This window comes from Kluyveromyces marxianus, chromosome 3 (genome assembly GCF_001417885.1).
Source record: "Kluyveromyces marxianus DMKU3-1042 DNA, complete genome, chromosome 3".
Classification (NCBI taxonomy): Eukaryota; Fungi; Ascomycota; class Saccharomycetes; order Saccharomycetales; family Saccharomycetaceae; genus Kluyveromyces; species Kluyveromyces marxianus.
The window spans coordinates 160400-178353 of record NC_036027.1 but is presented as its reverse complement, the minus strand read 5'-3'; the positions used below and the strand labels follow the sequence as shown (position 1 = coordinate 178353).

Sequence of the window (17954 nt, the reverse complement as noted above, 5' to 3'; positions counted from 1 at the left end):
GAATTAGATCAGTGAAGATGGATGAACGTTTGATTTCTACTATTAACAAGTTGCAGGATGCATTGGCACCATTAGGTGGTGGGTCTCAGACACCAATTGATTTGCCACAGATCACTGTTGTTGGTTCTCAGAGTTCTGGTAAGAGTTCTGTTTTGGAGAACATCGTTGGGAGGGACTTTTTGCCTCGTGGTACTGGTATTGTGACAAGAAGACCGTTGATTTTGCAGTTGATTAATCGCCGGGTGAAGAAGGAAACGAAGTCAGCTACGGAGGATCTTTTGGATTTGAAGAACAGTGAAGCACATGGTGGTCAGAGTGAGGATAATGCGGAGGAATGGGGTGAATTTGGACATTTACCGGGCAAGAAATTCTACAATTTCAACGAGATTCGGAATGAGATTGTTTCAGAGACCGAGAAGAGTACTGGTAAGAACGCAGGGATATCTGCCGTGCCAATTACGCTTAGAGTTTACTCACCACATGTTTTGACTTTGACTTTGGTTGATTTGCCTGGTTTGACCAAGGTTCCTGTTGGTGATCAGCCAGCGGACATTGAGAGACAGATCAAGGATATGCTTTTGACCTACATCAAGAAGCCAAATGCGATTATCTTGGCTGTGAATCCTGCCAATGCGGATTTGGCCAACAGTGATGGTTTGAAGTTGGCCAGGGAAGTTGATCCAGATGGATCTAGAACGATTGGTGTCTTGACCAAGGTTGATTTGATGGACGAGGGTACAGATGTTATTGACATTTTGGCCGGGAGAGTCATTCCATTGAAGTTTGGTTACATTCCGGTTATCAATAGAGGTCAAAGAGACATTGAGCAAAACAAGACTATCAGAGCTGCTTTAGAAGATGAAAAGAAGTTCTTTGAAAACCACCCCTCTTATAGTGCAAGGGCTATGTACTGTGGTACCCCATACTTGACCAAGAAGTTGAACTCCATTCTATTACACCACATCAGACAAACTTTACCGGACATCAAGCACAAGATTGAGGTCACTTTGAAGAAATACCAAACTGAGTTGTTGAATTTGGGTCCAGAGTCTCTATCTTCCGCTAGTTCTATCGTTTTAAGCATGATTACAGATTTCTCAAAGGAGTATACAGGTATACTAGATGGTGAAGCTAAGGAACTTACAAGTAAGGAACTATCTGGTGGTGCCAGAGTCTCTTTCGTCTTCCACGAAATTTTCAAAAACGGTGTGTATGCGCTAGATCCATTCGACCAAATCAAGGATTCTGATATCAGAACAATCATGTACAATTGTTCTGGTTCTGCTCCTTCTCTATTCGTTGGTACTGAAGCTTTCGAAGTGTTGGTCAAGAAGCAAATTAGTAGATTCGAGCAACCTTCTCTACGTCTAGTCACTCTAGTGTTTGACGAATTGGTTCGTATTCTAAAACAAATCATCAACCAACCAAAATACAGCAGATACCCAAGTCTAAGAGACGCAATCTCTAACAACTTCATCCAATTCCTGAAGGAAGCAGTCATTCCTACTAACGAATTCGTTATAGACGTAATCAAATCTGAACAAACATACATTAACACTGCTCACCCAGACCTTTTGAAGGGTTCCCAAGCCATGGCCATGGTTGAAGAGAGATTGCACCCACGCCAAGTGGATCCAAAGACTGGTAAGCCAATTCCAACTCAGCCTACAAAACCAGAAGAAACTAGACCATCTGGCTTCTTCGGTGGTTTCTTCTCTTCAAAGAGTAAGACTAGAGCATCTGTTTTGGAAAACCCACCAAATGTCCTAGAAGCTACTGGTCAAATGACTGAAAGAGAAAAGCAAGAAACCGAAGTCATTAAGTTGCTCATCGACAGTTACTTCAACATTGTCAAGAAAACTGTCGCAGATTTCATTCCAAAGGCTGTTATGCTTAAGTTGATTGTCAAGAGTAAAAACGATATTCAAAAGATTTTACTCGAAAAGCTATACAGTGGTGAAAACCTTGAAGAATTGACAAAGGAAAGTGACTTGACTACTCAAAGAAGAAAAGAATGTCAAAAGATGGTTAACATCTTGTCGCATGCTAGTGAGATCGTGTCTTCAGTTTAAATCAATATACTTGTATCTATAAACCTAACCGCCAGTCTTCTACTTACTCTTTATATCTGACCGTTTGATAAATACCTAACGAGAAAAGTGTCGTTACATCTATATTAAGTACACAATTTTTTCTCGTAATAGCAGCTTAGTACTTTATTTTCCATACTCCAATGAATCTTATTTTTTATGTATTTTTTTGGAAGGCTACTTACGGTATTCGGGCGGTATAGCATATTATCACAGTAGATGATCCAGGTATTCCTCAACTTCTAGGAAGAATCCGGTATTTAAAGTATCTTTTTTAAACCTGCTATTTAGTTTTAGCTAGAGTTGGTAATAAATTATGCCTCATTAACTATTTTCAAACTTATTGATTATTTTGGTATTATTATGCATATTTGGTTTTGAAAGTTAAGACTTACGTTTTAATGACGAAATATAAGAACACTTTTTAAGCAAAACTACTAATCAATTGCTTAACCATATGAGATACCATCTTCAATAGATCACACCGGTTTAAGGTTATAAGGGACATGTGATGTAAATGCAATATAAACGAATTTGCTATAACATAATGTCCTTTGAAAAATGTTAGACATTGAGATATATAATTTCGTATAATTGATTAATTATGATTATGACAGTCTAGAGGTTCTGATTCAATGCTTTTAAGCCATTATGAGTGTTAATTTTATAAAATGAAACGTCATAGAGGTGATTCACTTGTATCCCTTTTTATAGTTGCTGTTCTTCTAGTTTGTTAGTCTTAGCGTTAAATTCACAGTGTTATAGACGAGAAAGTAAAAAACCTAGAATAAAACAAAATAAAATAAAAATAAAATAAAAATAAAATAAAATAAAATAAAATAAAATAAAATAAAATAAAATAAAATTAAATAAAATAAAATAAAATAAAATTAAATAAAATAAAATAAAATAAAATTAAATAAAAATAAATAAAGATAAAATTAATTCAAAGTAAATGTAAGGTAAAAGAATGCAAATCACTGGAGGGATGGAAACAAACAGAATGTCTCTAAATGAAAGCCCCTTAGGTACCAATTGAACTTTTATTGCAAAAAAAATGATTATACATTTAGTTTGCTACGAAACCTGAGCAATATATCGCTCATTAAATGCTATATATTCGATTATGTATATGAGACATATCTTGTCATAATATTAGCTCACGTGACAAAATCTTAAAAATTAAAATCCAAATATATTTTATAATTTATTTTTTTAAAGTAAAAAATAAAATTGTATGATTCTATAATTTTCAAAATATTATTTAAAAATAATGTTAGATATATTAAATTTTAAATTTTTAATTATTTAATAAATTAAAAATTGTTCAGTTTTATATTGTTCCGAAAATAAAAATATCTTTGTCGAGAACGGGAAATAAATTATAGATTTAGTTATTACTACACCTATATAAATGACCGTGATTACTAGGCAGAGCAATGGATGGTTCAATATTAAAGTGTTAAGAAAAAACCTGCTGAAATGTTAAAAGTATGCTAGTTTTACAACTTTCAGCTCTCCCTGGGGTGTTTATAAAAGCGTGTTGTTTATGTAACGAAGAATGATGATTCATTAAAAGCACAACCCTGAGGAAAAAAATGATGAATGAAGATTTAAATAACACTTGTAGAAACCTTTATACATATTCGTAGATCATTAGCATAAGACTATATAATTATTGGTATTAGTCTTGTATTCGGAACAACACAGCGTTAAAAATACTTCTATGAAGCAACTTGACATGATAGGCTTTAGCATCTCGATAATGAATCAAAGTAATGCAAAAAAATCTAGTGAACTTGTGAGAGTATAATGCAACTGATATTACGATCAACGCGACGTGAAACATCAAACATCAAACTGGAATGTCAGTTATATATCCGATCAGTGCTTAGCAATTATTTTGTCATTAATTAATTCAAATATTACGCAAATAAATACATTACCCGGATAATTAATGATGACTATGACGATTTGAGAAAATAATATCATATCACGTGTATGCAATAACTGTGGGGCGTGGCTTCAATGATTTTAGACATACACGGAAGCGTTAGTGCAGAGTTTGTCGAGTCAACTGAGCAATGAAATATTACTACGCTATTCCGTTAACAAGTACCACTATAAATACGCAATGATTTCAGTAGCGATGAATGAGCAACGTTTTTCTCTCAAAGATAGTTGGTATTCCGTTAGATTTAAGTTGAAAGTCATTGAAACAATTTAAGTCATATAGTGAAACTGTGCAACATACTCTAACAATGGCAACGAATATCACATGGCATCCAAACTTGACTCATTCAGAGCGTAAGGAATTAAGAAAACAATCAGGTTGCACTATCTGGCTCACTGGTCTTAGTGCCTCTGGTAAAAGTACTATTGCATGTGCATTAGAACAATTACTGCTCAATAAAGGTCTGTCCGCTTACAGATTAGATGGTGACAATATCAGATTTGGTTTGAACAAAGACCTTGGATTTTCTGAGCAAGACAGAAACGAGAACATCCGTAGAATCTCCGAAGTTTCGAAATTATTTGCCGACAGTTGTACCATCGCTATTACTTCTTTTATCTCGCCATACAGAATTGACCGTGATAAGGCCAGAGAATTGCACAAGGAAGGTGAATTGAAGTTCATTGAAGTGTATGTTGACGTTCCATTAGAGGTTGCTGAACAAAGAGATCCTAAAGGCTTATATAAAAAGGCTAGAGAAGGTATTATCAAAGAATTCACTGGGATATCTGCACCATATGAAGCTCCTGTGTCGCCTGAATTGCATTTAAGAACTGATCAACAGTCAGTTGAAGAGTGTGCACTTCAAATTTATGAGTATCTAGTCAAAGAGGGATTAATAGTACAGTAAGTATAAAAGCATGTAACACGCAAATTCAAACACTATTATTTTCTGTTACTGCGCCGTTTGTCGGAAGATAGTACAGAAGTAATTATAATAATAATAATACCGTTATTTTTCCTTTCTGGATTTGCCCATCTGCCTACTCACCCGAAAACAAACTCATGTAGTTGAAAAGCATGGAGCAACTCCAGAGTTATCCACGTTTTAAGCTGTTCAATCTAGCCTGTAACTCATCATCAGTAGTAGGCCCACTAGAAGTTGCCACACCACCAGATGACCCCATTGCTTCTGCAACTGCCTTAGCAGGTTCACTTACTGGTTGTTCGGCCTGCACCAGATTTTGAGGTGCAGTCTGGAGTTTAGCGTTTAAGTCCACTCCAATTTCATCAAGAACCTTATTAACAATTTCATCTGCTTCTTCATCTTCATCTAGCTCGTCACCCATAACATCGTCGATGGATTCATCCATAAACTCTTGTCTCTGCTCCATCAAGTCACTTTGCTTCTCAAATTCCATAGATATCCTTTGTAACTGAGGAAGATTCATTGATCTATTCATACCCGCTAGTAGTCCTGTGGCTTCCCTCATAGATATAGCCATTTGATCACTACTTCTAACGGCTTGTACCCGCAACGAAATGGCCTGCAATTGTGTTTTCATGTTCCCGAATTTCTCAATATACTTCCTTGTTCTTACCAAGTCCTTCGCCTGAATCTTAGCTGCATTCACTTGTCCATTTTTCGCAGATTTCTTGATCTCTTGAATCAATTTTTTCTCTTGCACTTCTAATTTACGCTTTTCCCTGTCAAGTTCTCTTTGGGCTCTTTCTAATGCTCTTTGGTTCTAGTTAAACAAAAGAAATTGAAATAATACAATATTAATAGGTTAGTCAATCTCAACATATATGAACAATTTTTCAAAATTGATACGTGGCTGGTTCAACATACTTTTCTCATACGCTCCTGAGGAGTCAAATTTTCCCCAAATATCCAGGTTAAAAGACTCATTTTAAAGGATGCTTCTATACTTTTGGCTCTTATATTTTTACCTTATTAAACAAAAGACAATTAGTATATGATAAAACGATCGATAAGATCGTTTGTTCCCCGCTCAAAGGGTTAATATTCGCGGTGTATTCCTGCTCAATATATGACTATATATATACATATATCTATGAAGGGAAGAATATTATATTATATTCCTTTAAATATCAGGAAAGAAAAGGAAAGGATATTATGTTACCCGGCTTACATGAAGCTAATTTGTCTATCGATCTATTGGTAATTTTTTGAAACTTTCTCATCTCGCCAAAATTTGAATAGAGTGTAGGTAGACAGAGGTGAAAGAAAGCAGACTATGGACCGGGTATTGCTTCGATTTATAATCTGAAACTGCCGATATCATTTACTGAAGGCTAATTTGTGGGTTGAAAATTTTTTCGATAGACGATAGGACCAGGAATTTGTGATACTTGTGAATAGATAAAATTACAAAATGTTGTATGAATTAGTGAGCGTTGTTCGTGTGAGCAATCCATTAGCAGCCAATGCTGAAGCAAAGGAACTAGCGACTACTATTGGTAGATTGATTATTCAGAATAGAGGTGTTGTGAGGAAAATTGTACCTATGGGTAACAAGCTGTTACCTAAGATTATAAAGAAGGACCAAGAGCAGCATTTCCAAGGATACCACTTCCAGATGTTATTCGACTCGTCTGCGCCTGTGCAGTCTGAAATTTTGAGAACTCTAAAGAAGGATCCTAGAGTTATCAGATCAAACATAATCAGATTAAACACCGACAAGAAACTAGATATTCCTATATCCTTCGAAAGAGCTGCTGGAAACGTTTCTTCGTTGAACAAGAGCAAGTCTACACCATTTTGAACAATGAACATAAAGTTAAACACAGGGTATATTATAAATCATTAGAATTTTCTTTACGGTCGCTAGCGTTGAAGAATGATTGATTTCATGTAAATAAGGAAATATAGCTGTCTACATATATATTAATTCAGAACATATGTCCAATCGACTCAGCTTGAAGATGAAGAACAAAAATGAAATAAAAATAAACATAAACATAAACATAAAAATAGAAATGAATAAAAGTATGCATGGGTATCTCTATATTAAGGTATATTATGTAGGTACTAATCTTACATTGATTTGGTCAATCGAGTGGTTTTCCTTATAATAATAACAAAAAAAAAAGTGTAAATGTAATAGTTATAGTAATAGTAATAGTAATAATAATAATGGTATAATCACCGAAAGTGAAGCCAAACGTGTAATTCCGTTAGAGTCAGAAGATTGGGTATGAAAAGGGGGGCATTATTCTGAACTTAACAGAAGGAGAAAATACAATAATGGGAAAAAAAGAAGAAAATATGGCTCTCTCTATCAATCAATTCTTTGTTTATTGGGCTTTGCCGTTGAAGCTCTCAATGGTAGGTCATTTTCAAAATTATCTGCTGATGTAATAGATGAACGAGATGCTGATCTTGTTGATGTTTCGTCAAAAATAGATGGAGAATTAGAGTTTTCCATCGAGTTTAGCTCAAAATCTGTTTCCAACACAGATAATGGAACGTTTTCTACATCTGCACGAGCACCGTATAATGGGTCCGATTGCCAGATGTTGAATTTTGTAATTTCTGCATACGACCATCTGGAGTACACACCCTTTTCGGGCAGCGGTAGAATGAAGTATTTTGTATATTGGAAAATGACGAATGAAAGCACTGAACCTGCCATCAAATCCACAAAGTAGTGATGCGTCAAGTACATCGTAGACCACCATAGCCAACAAACGTAAAACACAAATAATGGAGTCAACTTGGGGAAAACGTAAGAGAAGAATAGGGCCTCCATGGTAGCACATCCAGAATGCAACGAGGGGAACGCACCGAAAATGACAGCAGAATTACTGAACCCGGAAGTGTATAGGTTAATTCCAAAGTACTCGTCGATTCTGCCCAAGCCACCTGGGGATCCGTGCATGCCATAGTGAGCTGGTGCCAATCCGTGTAGAATCTTGTACCATGGTGGAGCTGCTGGGAAGACGTTTTGTGTGATAACCCCAAAGAGGTTCATGTAACCAAATGCAAACGCATAGCCTCTCAATATAGTTGGAGGCCCGCAGAGGAAAATAATCGCTGCAACTACAAATGGCGCCCCGAAATGGAAAATACCGTATGGTAGCCATGCAATAATGTCCAACGGCTTATTTATAGACGTCGCAAGGATATCACTCAAGTTATCACCGTATAATATCGTCTCGATAGCTGGCAAAACCTTCACCGTGATAGGAGGTCTGTATGTCGCATCAAACGACGATGATGTGAAATATAGAGCCAACCATGTCAACACTGGGAGCGCATTGAAAAAGAACTGGCCTGTAGCCGGAACGATACAAAGCAGTATCAATAGCGAATACGCCAATATCTTGTAAATCCATGCTGCTGGATTGACAATGAAAGTGAAAAATAGAATGCTCCCTAAAAACCCGTAATGACAAATCTCACTAACCGTTGGCTGGTAGTTCTTCAACTTTCTTATGCTAACTTGAGGCGAAAAACTAGTCTCTAAATTGGCTAACCTTGAGCCTGCCGGCCTATCGGCAAGAAATGTCCTGTGAAACCAACTCGACATGTGTTTTTTTATTTGATGTAAAGTAAAATTCTCTGTACGATGAGGATGATGAGGTTACCTTCCGTTGGCAATAGTATACTATATTATATTATTCCCTAGTAAATCCTAATAGTGGCTTGTAAAAACTTAAGCGAAGGTCTGGCAAATTTTTATTAAGTACACACACAGTACTCCTAGACGAATCTTAAACGGATTAACTCTCAGTTGGTGGTGCTGCTAAACAAAAGCCGTTGTTCACTTCGTTCAAAACTTCGTTCAACTTCGTTTATATCAGAGAAACTCCTTGAAAAAGAAATATTCACCCAAACAAAACAAAACAATAAATAAATAGTACAACACAACAACCGCCCGGGTATAAAATCTTCTTGCTTTAAGACACTACTTTTTGGTGCTGCAAAAAAAAAAAATTACTAACGACTGTACGGATTCAAAGTCTCAAACTCAACGTCTAATCCCTTATTTGATCCACCTGAACCAGTCTCTCTCAACTCTGCTTTATAACTATCAGAAGTAGTAGTCAGTCATCGAAAATTGTAAATACAAATTGTTTTTATTTACAAACTCGGTCTCGCAATTTTTTCCTTTCTTTTCTTGAAAAATTAGGAAACGTTGAGGCAAAAGCCATAAGGCATAGGATGGGATGGGATGGATCACCGAAGAAGACGGTAGGAAACGGAGGGACGGTTGGGGGTTTGGAAACGTAGTAGTAGTAGTGGCAGTATTTTTTTTTTTTTTGTGTGTGACTATTAGGCAGACAGTGTGAATAAATCTCTTGTGTCACAGTGTAAACACGAGTAAATTTAGATGTACATTATATTATTGCTATAACAATATATACTGGATATGAGGGAGACCCTCACTTTATTGTAAAAATTTGTATGTGTGTAAAGTGAGGATGCATCATACTTTGGCCCCAAAAGATTATATGGTTGAGGGGAGGTGAAAAAGGATTGCGGGAAAGCGTTGTTAATCATAGAAGGATAAAAAAAGCTTTGTGTAGCGTTAGGATCAAATTCTTGGGAGAATTTAAGCCTTGGCAACAGCCTTCTTAACAGCGTATCTCTTTTGCTTCTTCAAAACCAAAACTTGGAATCTTTCGAAGTCGGTCAAAGCAGAACGTCTTTCTCTTTGAGCAATCTTCTTAGCCCAGGAGGAAGCGGCCCACTTTTCAGAGACACCGGCAGAAGCCCACTTCTTGGAAACAGTAGCGGACTTAGCACCTCTTGGCAAAGCAAAGGTCAATGGAGTCAAGACGACTTGACCCAAGTTGATTGCTTGTCTTGGGACACCAGTGGTTGGACCGTCGATCAAAGCCTGTGGATGAAAAATCGTGCAGCAACGTGAAAGTTATTGCAGATTAGATTTGTTAGTAAAAATGTAAACGCTTGGGGTTGGGGGGTGGGAATGGGAGCGCACTTGCACCGATAGATGGGGGGTTGGGGCCAGTATGTGGCACATTCGATTCGAATTCACTAGTCTATCTCTTCAGTATCACCCATAGCTTTTCTCATGCTTTTTTTCTTTCATAATATCTTTCCTTCTCCTCTAGTATACGAACGTATCGATTTTAACAGATAACACATCCTCAGGTTCTCTTCTCCACTCTATCACATACTCGCATTCCCTTTTAATGGCTTAATAACATACTCTCTTTTGGTCAATGATTTCGACAATGGTGGCCAACTTGCCGGCGTATTGGCCCTTGTTGACCAAAACGACACGGCCAACTTCGACCAATCTCCAGTTAGAAGCTTTAACAACAGAATCAGTGGACATTTTTCACTTGGTTCTTCTTCCGCTCTGTAGTAACGAATCCTATAGCTTAAACACGTCTAATAAACACTACCCTCTAATACTAGTAACAAGTACTGGTATACGCTAAATCTCAATTTTATTCTAAACCTTTGATGAAACTTGCTAAACCAAGCACTGTGTTTGGTAGTATTGGTGAAGCGTTCCACTCGGTTTCGGGCAAGAGTGTGCGAAAAAGAGTTGCGTCACAGGTTTGAAGGACCGGTATTGTATGTGGTACACGGGTGTTGGCACAGTTTTTCTTCCAAAAGAGGAAATACGCCTGTGCGCTCCGCAAGCTGGCGATCGCGCAAGAAAAACAGCTTGCTGTGGTGTACTAACAAAAATACTTTTCTAGATGTTATATGGCGGGTGCAAGGATGTTGTGATAGAGAGGAAGCCCTGGAAAACGGGAAAATGGGGGAAACAGAACAGTCCCGTGAAAAAAAAACGTACGGCAGTACTTATATATATATACAAAAGCATCGAGCTCTTCGCCCATTTGTATAAATACTGAGCGATGATGTACAATGAACGCCGTTTATTATATAGAGAGATGCATGTCATTAAGTAACATTTCTTGGAAATTGAATAATGGTTCAAACAGACAACCACACGCAACAGTCTTCTCACTGTACGTGCAGATACCAGTGGACACTCGAGAAGGATTATATTCTGTGGAATATTGCCATTTCTCCAATGTTTTTTTGTGTGAACGCATGTATCTTTTGGCTGTTTTCTTCTGAATGATGTTTTATAATTTGCGATCGAGGGCAAGTCATCTCGGAACATGCCTAGTTCCATTATGGGAGTCTTGTGGAATGCGAATAACTTTCGGTCTGACTATTATAGAAATATCAGCAAGAGATTACATGTAATTAAGTTCACACACACAATGCATTGGTGCTAGTGGTTTCGATCTGAAACCAGTTCTTCTCGTTCACTCACCTCAGAAGAGGTGGGGATCATGTCCATGTATCTGAGCATGCGTGTGTGGAAACACGGTCTCTCTAATACTGCCTTTTATAAGATGAAAACAGTTGCCTAACGTTGATTTTATATGAAAACTAGAAAACTAACAAACACCAAGATCTACTCTGAATTTTAGACAGTATTATTAGAAGTCGTGGGTTTCCCAATCGTAGTAGTACACTCTTGTGCCGTTCGTATCCGTCTGTATCTTATCTTATATATGATGAGTGCGTGTCTAGCTGGGCATCTTGAAGCCGATAGTTGGTATTTTTATATCATTTTGAACGTATTTTGTAAACAAGCAAGCTTTAAGTGTAGAGCACAGCGCATCGTTAGTGCGAGCTACAAACGTAGAAAACACCATCGCTGTAAAATAGTACTTTGTACATTGGGAACATGACCACGACTGGAATACTTTGAACCAGCCCCACCAACACCATATACCATGTCAGATTCCAAGTATTCCCAGCAGGAAAATGCGGTATGTGCGATGATGATGATGTCTTAAATCAATACGAAGCTTCTTCTTCTTCAGAGAATTACTAACACTACTACCTTTAGAATAACCAACGTTTAGATGAGCTAGCAAACAAGCTTTCTACTTTTAGAAACATCAATGAGGATATCGGAAACCAGGCTGCTGTCGACAGCTCCCTCATCGATAATATGCAGAACACTTTTGGCCAACTATTCCTGAATGTAAGGAACTCGTCTACAAGGCTCCAAAGATCAATGAGCGCTGGAAATAACATATGGCGAATGGTAGGAATGTCCCTACTTGCATTCTTCTTATTGTATACGATATATAAGTTGTTCTGAATTGATACTTAGCGCGCTGCTTGCGATTATGCAGTGTGTTGTTATCCCTTTATTTTTATTTTTTCATAATCTCAATCTCTTTAGTTTGTTCCTTGAGCTGCGTCTCTACCTAATCTGTAGTTACCGATACCTTGTCCCCAATTGATCTTAGCTCTTGTCACAGGTAGTCTTCTTCTCAAGCCCTTGAATTGTGTTTCATTCATGTACTGGAACTTCTCGATGAGGTTCTTTTCAAAGTTATTTTCGAATCTCTTGATGCTTACCACTGGAGAAGTAGATGTCTCTTCTTCTAGAGGAGCCGAGGATTTGAAACGGACGTTTCCATCTTCGAAATAGTGAGCGTCAACAGAGACCTTCCCACTGATACTGTCACTGACCGCGTTATAGATGTATTCAGAAACCCAATTGCCGGTCCAGAAGTCGCCAAGGCTCTTCTTATTGCTCACAATAACGATCGCATACTCGTTCTCGCTCTTCTTCGTCTTGAAAACGCCGTAAGCCGCAGTTTCAGGGAAGGCCTTCGAGACGTACTTTGATAAATCACCATATAAGCTATCTTGAACGTCTGTAGCCACCAATTCCTGCTCTTGTAACTCTTCGACGTCGCTTACCTCGCGAGAAACTGGGTCTACTGAGAATAAAACCTTCTTTACTGGATCAAAATACTTACTTCCAGATTTATTGTATTCACTAAGCACGTAGTTTTCACCATCGTACTTTACTGGCACTCTGACTTTTTCATTGAACTCTTGAATGATGGAGATGATCTCTTGTTTGCTGTCTCCATTGCTTAGGACTTGCAAGTTGTTATAAACCAAAGGTATCTCCTCTGGAGGCGAGTCGAATACGATTTCTCTGACAATTTCTTCAAATTTAGACATTATACTAAAGTAGATTTATTTCCACAGGGTTCTCAATCTTTCAATACTTCCTGTCCTCCTCTCAGTAAGTCATTAAATGTGTTGATATACTGATATACAGTATGCTTTCTATATATTATAGTTAAACTTTAAATTTATTTATATTATTTTTGGGAAAAAAGGGACACTTAGCACAAGGTAACATCAGATTTAAAGATATATAAGAATCAGAATAAGTAAAAGAGCAATAAAGGAGAATATACCAGATACTGCATGCACTAGAGCGTGTCATATTCTATATGAAAGATTATCTCTATGTAAGACTCGTGCGATATTTTATATTTCTGGCGAGTATGCAACAACTAGTTTAGTTTAGTTTAGTTTGGTAAGTTCATAAATTACACAAGATCAATTTGGCAGAGTGCCGGTAGAGTTGATATTGTAGTACTGTGGCACTTGTTGATGATTTTGTTGTACTGGAGAAGTTGCTTGAGGATAAGGCAGGCTTTGTTGCGGGGGAACCTGTGCTTGAGGGTAGCCCTGGCTAGGCATTTGCGGGAATGCAAAAGATTGTCTCGAGTATTGCTGAGGCTCTACGGCAGATTGTCCGGCCGGACGACCCATAGGCTGTACAGAAGCTTGCTGCTGGTGTGCATATGGGTACTGTTGTTGTTGCTGTTGTTGTATTGGCTGTTGCTGTTGCTGCTGTTGCTGCTGCTGTTGAATTGGTGCCGGTGATTGAACCGGTGGTTGTAGCGGCTGTTGAGATGAGGCTGACATGCTATAGCCTGGCGAGGCATACTGAGATGTTGGAGGGGGTGCTGGTGCCGCGTATGCATTAGAAGCTCTGCTCAATAATTGGTTATAGGTAATCTCGGCATTTGCTAGAACTTGGCGTAACGAGAGAAGATCATCTTTCTTCTGAGAGTACTTACCCAACATCTTCGATATTTGCGGACGCAATGGCGACACGGAACCATACAACTCATTAATCTCTTGGTCTTGGGACACGTCTGCATTGCCAGCTTCCCTTAGTTTCCGCTGCAACTTATCCACGTTATCTTTCTGTGCAAACACTTCGCCCTCCTTACGAGCCTCTAGTTCCAGTTCTTGCTTCGTTGGCTCCGTGACAGGAGTCACGTAATTCAATGGGAAAATCCCAACACGTCCGCCCAAAGTCCCTCTCCACCAATCTCTGTAAACTTGTTCCACAACGCAGATCAAATCGCCCTTCTTGAACGACAATTCGTCTTGCTCTGTAGCCTTGAAATCGTACATTGCTCTCACTTTACGTATGGTAGTAGGAGTCTGCTTTGGTTGTTGCTGTTCCGGCTGCTGCTGCTGCTGCGGTTGATATGCTCCACTATTGATAGGGGCTGCTCCGCTCCCATTCGGCTTCCCATTACTCTTTTCAAACTCAAGCAACGAGAGCCTGAGCGCCTCAGCCAACTCCTTCTCTTCCTCCTGCTCCTTATCCCGCGACATCTCCTTCTTCTTAGGAACCCTCGGCTCAGACAATAACTGCGGATGAGTAATCTTTATCTTGTTCTCTAGATCATGCATATACTTCAATGACGGATCATTCTTAAACGAATCTGCTAGCTGATGCACCGTCTTAACTACCTCCCGCTTAACAGTGATGTGCACACGCGAATCATCAACCAACTTGAACAAAATCCCAGTAAAATGCTTGCTGCTAATCGCTTGTTGCAACCGACTCCCACAATTTTCCGCCAAAGCTACCACAAGAGACAACGTCCTAAGTATAACATTCGCATTCCTACCTAAAAGGTTATCCTCAATCAAGTTCATAGCAAACTCCCCATTTTCCTCAGCATCCAACTTCACCAAGTCGCATACCTCAATGAGATATCCCCAATTGTCGGCCCTTAATCCTGCATCTGTCGCCTTATCAATCGCTTTTTGCAATTTCACCGTAGATGTCATATTACCGGTACTACAATATATTTCCTTTTCACGGTTTCTAGCTCACTATTCGATCCTTTGAGCCTCCATAAATCACATTTCAATTGATCAAACCTTAGTTTAAACTATATATATAATACAATATAGGCTTTTATTAGCATCTATCCCAGCCATGTTCAGGGAAAAAGAAAGTGCTTTCGATATACATCAACAGGTTACCCGGACATATATAGAGAGACGAAGGACCCTGGAAGTGTAACTGACACTGACACTGGAGCTGGCACCTGCCCTAGAGCCAAGCGATTGACCATTGATTTGGTAGTGAGTTGCCCCGATCCTGGGCGTGCGATCTCTTGAATCATACTAGCTACTACAGGTTTTCCCGTCTATACGGGACACCTGCCAGTCCTGCGAGAGTTATCTTGCTATTGCCATGAGTAAAAGGGGCAAGCAAAACCGCTTTAAATACAACAGTCGGCCCATCTCCAGGCTTCAAACACCACTGAGTAATAGGGAAGCACTCTTCAGGAACGTATGCCCCGGGCCCTGGCCCTAGCCCTGCCCTACCTCACGTGACCATAAACTTCCCTTCCCTTCCCAAAAAAATCAAATATCCGGGTAATGACATCATCCCTGACACTTTTGCCGCCGAAATGCACCGAATTTACTATATAACAGGACAAGAAAACAAAAGGATACATTTTGCCTTAGCACACCTACAAATATGTACATACAGTTTTGCTGATAAAACACACCAGTTTTTGCGATGACAAATGGCTAGCCCCCATCACGTTGTACAGCACCTGTTGTACAGGTAACCTCGTATCTTATCAGCAAGAATTGACTCCCCCTTAGAATAGACTGGAAAATATCCCCATAATATACCCAGAATGTCAGCGTCACACGCTTGTTCATGAAGTATTACCAAGTTACCAAGGGACTCACGATATGACACACGTGACTGGGTTTCCAAATGGACAGATTTTGGTTCCAGAAAAGTCACAATATTTTTTTTTTTTTTTTTTTCCTCTGCATTTGCATTTCCTTCAAGAAAAATCTTGGTAGGTGCTTTTTAGGCGGTGGTAAGGCTGCTGGGATAGGAGAAAAAAGTTCTTCATAAGCTTTTGTTTACTAAAGCGCTAGAGTCTCTAATCTGGTGTTTAGAAATGGAAAAAAAAAATGGATAGAGAAAAGAAGAGAACAAGAACAAGAACAAGAACAAGGGACTTACTTTCACACCCCTGTCGTATATACATTGGTTTTTTGAGGCTTTGTTAATAGTGCTAGTGCAGTAGAATTTGTGTTAACAAGGACAAGAACGGTAAGATACAACTAACTGGTACTGTGTTTATTTCTGGTGCAACTGGTGATCTCATTTCGTATTTCTGTTTGTTTGTATTTTTTTTTTTTTTTTTTATTCTTCTGCTTCTTTGGCTTGTTAATAGTACGTATTATTGGCGTGTTATTATTGAGTGGAGGAGGTTTGTTAAGATAAAAACAAAAACAGACAAAAAGTTAGAGTTTTTAAGTTAAAGGAGTTCTTCTCGTTAGCCACACGACACGAACTAAAAGCTTACAATTGGGTTTTCCTTCTCTCTCTGTTTTTGAGTGCTTCGGATTATAGGACTGAATAGATTATAGAGTGAATATGAGCGGAAAGAAGGAGTCTCCTCAACTGAGGAGAAGACGTACAACGTCTATTGGTAGGATTGACCTAGGTGACACTTCTGTTCCTGGTCTTTCCACCATGTCGGTTACAGCGAGGAGCAGAAGCGCATCTGCGGCCAGGCTGAAGGTGTTATCTAGCTCCTCTCAAAATGATTTGGACGTTTTGAGAAAGCTTTGGTTCTCATATAGAGAACTAAGCTATCGCCATTCGTGGTTGACGTCATTTTTGATATTGTCGTTCACGTACTTGCTCTACTGGTGTTCTGGCAATATGACACCCAGCAATCCATTGCACATGTTTGTTGCGCCATCCTACCAGATTGGCGACACAAGGATGTATGCCAAGGGTCCAAAGGATCTATGTTTCGTGTTTTTCTACATGATTTTCTTCACCTTCTTGAGAGAGTTCGTGATGCAAGTGATTTTGCGTCCATTGGCCATTAAGTTGGGTATTAAGAAGGAAAATAAGATCAAGAGAATGATGGAACAGATGTATTCCATCTTTTATTACAGTATTTCTGGGCCCTTCGGACTTTACATCATGTACCACACGGATCTTTGGTTGTTCAGAACCGATACCATGTACAAGACATACCCAGACTTCAACAACGAATATTTATACAAAATCTTTTACTTGGGCCAAGCAGCCTTCTGGGCTCAACAATCTTGTGTGCTAGCGTTGCAATTGGAAAAACCAAGAAAAGATTTCCAAGAGTTGATTATCCACCACATTGTCACATTGGCTTTGGTTTGGTTATCCTACGTTTTCCACTTCACAAAGATGGGGCTTGCGGTCTACATTACCATGGACGTTTCAGATTTCTTCTTGGCCTTGTCTAAGACCTTGAACTACCTGGACTCTTCTCTGACTCCACCTTTCTTTATGATTTTCATTGTTGCTTGGATCTATTTGCGTCACTACATCAATTTGAAGATTCTATGGTCTCTCCTTACCGAATTCAGAACCGTAGGTAACTACACTTTGAATTTTGCTACTCAACAATACAAGTGCTGGATCTCTCAACCTATCATTTTCTTCTTGCTATTAGCTCTACAGCTGTTGAACTTGTTCTGGCTATTCCTAATCTTCAGAATCTTGTACCGCTTGGTCGTCCATGGTATTCAAAAGGACGAAAGAAGTGACAGCGAGTCTACTGATGAAGAGGAAAATGAACCTAAAGAAGAAAATGAAAAAGAAAAAGAAAAATAAATGACGAGATGATGTTGATGATAACGCCCCCACCCCACTCCACACTTACACACACACCAACCTCATACCTTTACTACCGTTTTTCCACATTAATAACTGTCATTTTTA

General features: G+C 38.7%; 9 protein-coding genes across 9 annotated transcripts; 4 read left to right on the top strand and 5 right to left on the bottom strand.

Annotated features, from left to right (window-relative positions):
• Positions 1-17: 17 nt before the first annotated feature.
• On the top strand, positions 18-2072 carry VPS1 (dynamin-like GTPase VPS1; the record flags this gene model as incomplete). The annotated part of the gene is made up of 1 exon (XM_022818565.1): positions 18-2072. The coding sequence occupies one exon, from the start codon at positions 18-20 to the stop codon at positions 2070-2072; it is 2055 nt and encodes a 684-aa protein (XP_022675219.1).
• Positions 2073-4351: 2279 nt separating this feature from the next.
• On the top strand, positions 4352-4954 carry MET14 (adenylyl-sulfate kinase; the record flags this gene model as incomplete). The annotated part of the gene is made up of 1 exon (XM_022818564.1): positions 4352-4954. The coding sequence occupies one exon, from the start codon at positions 4352-4354 to the stop codon at positions 4952-4954; it is 603 nt and encodes a 200-aa protein (XP_022675218.1).
• Positions 4955-5141: 187 nt separating this feature from the next.
• Positions 5142-5956, bottom strand: DID4 (ESCRT-III subunit protein DID4; the record flags this gene model as incomplete). The annotated part of the gene is made up of 2 exons (XM_022818563.1): positions 5142-5792; positions 5897-5956. 2 exons carry the CDS (start codon positions 5954-5956, stop codon positions 5142-5144), a joined length of 711 nt encoding a protein of 236 aa, XP_022675217.1.
• Positions 5957-6443: 487 nt separating this feature from the next.
• MRP17 (mitochondrial 37S ribosomal protein bS6m) lies at positions 6444-6833 on the top strand (the record flags this gene model as incomplete). The annotated part of the gene is made up of 1 exon (XM_022818561.1): positions 6444-6833. The coding sequence occupies one exon, from the start codon at positions 6444-6446 to the stop codon at positions 6831-6833; it is 390 nt and encodes a 129-aa protein (XP_022675216.1).
• A 516-nt stretch (positions 6834-7349) lies between these two features.
• Positions 7350-8600, bottom strand: AUR1 (inositol phosphorylceramide synthase; the record flags this gene model as incomplete). The annotated part of the gene is made up of 1 exon (XM_022818560.1): positions 7350-8600. One exon carries the CDS (start codon positions 8598-8600, stop codon positions 7350-7352), a length of 1251 nt encoding a protein of 416 aa, XP_022675215.1.
• A 1026-nt stretch (positions 8601-9626) lies between these two features.
• RPL14B (60S ribosomal protein eL14) lies at positions 9627-10376 on the bottom strand (the record flags this gene model as incomplete). Its single annotated transcript, XM_022818559.1, has 2 exons — positions 9627-9914; positions 10248-10376. The coding sequence occupies 2 exons, from the start codon at positions 10374-10376 to the stop codon at positions 9627-9629; spliced, it is 417 nt and encodes a 138-aa protein (XP_022675214.1).
• Positions 10377-12262: 1886 nt separating this feature from the next.
• Positions 12263-13334, bottom strand: CAP1 (Cap1p; the record flags this gene model as incomplete). Its single annotated transcript, XM_022818558.1, has 2 exons — positions 12263-13067; positions 13306-13334. The coding sequence occupies 2 exons, from the start codon at positions 13332-13334 to the stop codon at positions 12263-12265; spliced, it is 834 nt and encodes a 277-aa protein (XP_022675213.1).
• A 116-nt stretch (positions 13335-13450) lies between these two features.
• HSE1 (ESCRT-0 subunit protein HSE1) lies at positions 13451-14989 on the bottom strand (the record flags this gene model as incomplete). Its single annotated transcript, XM_022818557.1, has 1 exon — positions 13451-14989. The coding sequence occupies one exon, from the start codon at positions 14987-14989 to the stop codon at positions 13451-13453; it is 1539 nt and encodes a 512-aa protein (XP_022675212.1).
• A 1627-nt stretch (positions 14990-16616) lies between these two features.
• Positions 16617-17846, top strand: LAG1 (TLC domain-containing protein; the record flags this gene model as incomplete). Its single annotated transcript, XM_022818556.1, has 1 exon — positions 16617-17846. The coding sequence occupies one exon, from the start codon at positions 16617-16619 to the stop codon at positions 17844-17846; it is 1230 nt and encodes a 409-aa protein (XP_022675211.1).
• Between the last annotated feature and the right edge of the window lie 108 nt (positions 17847-17954).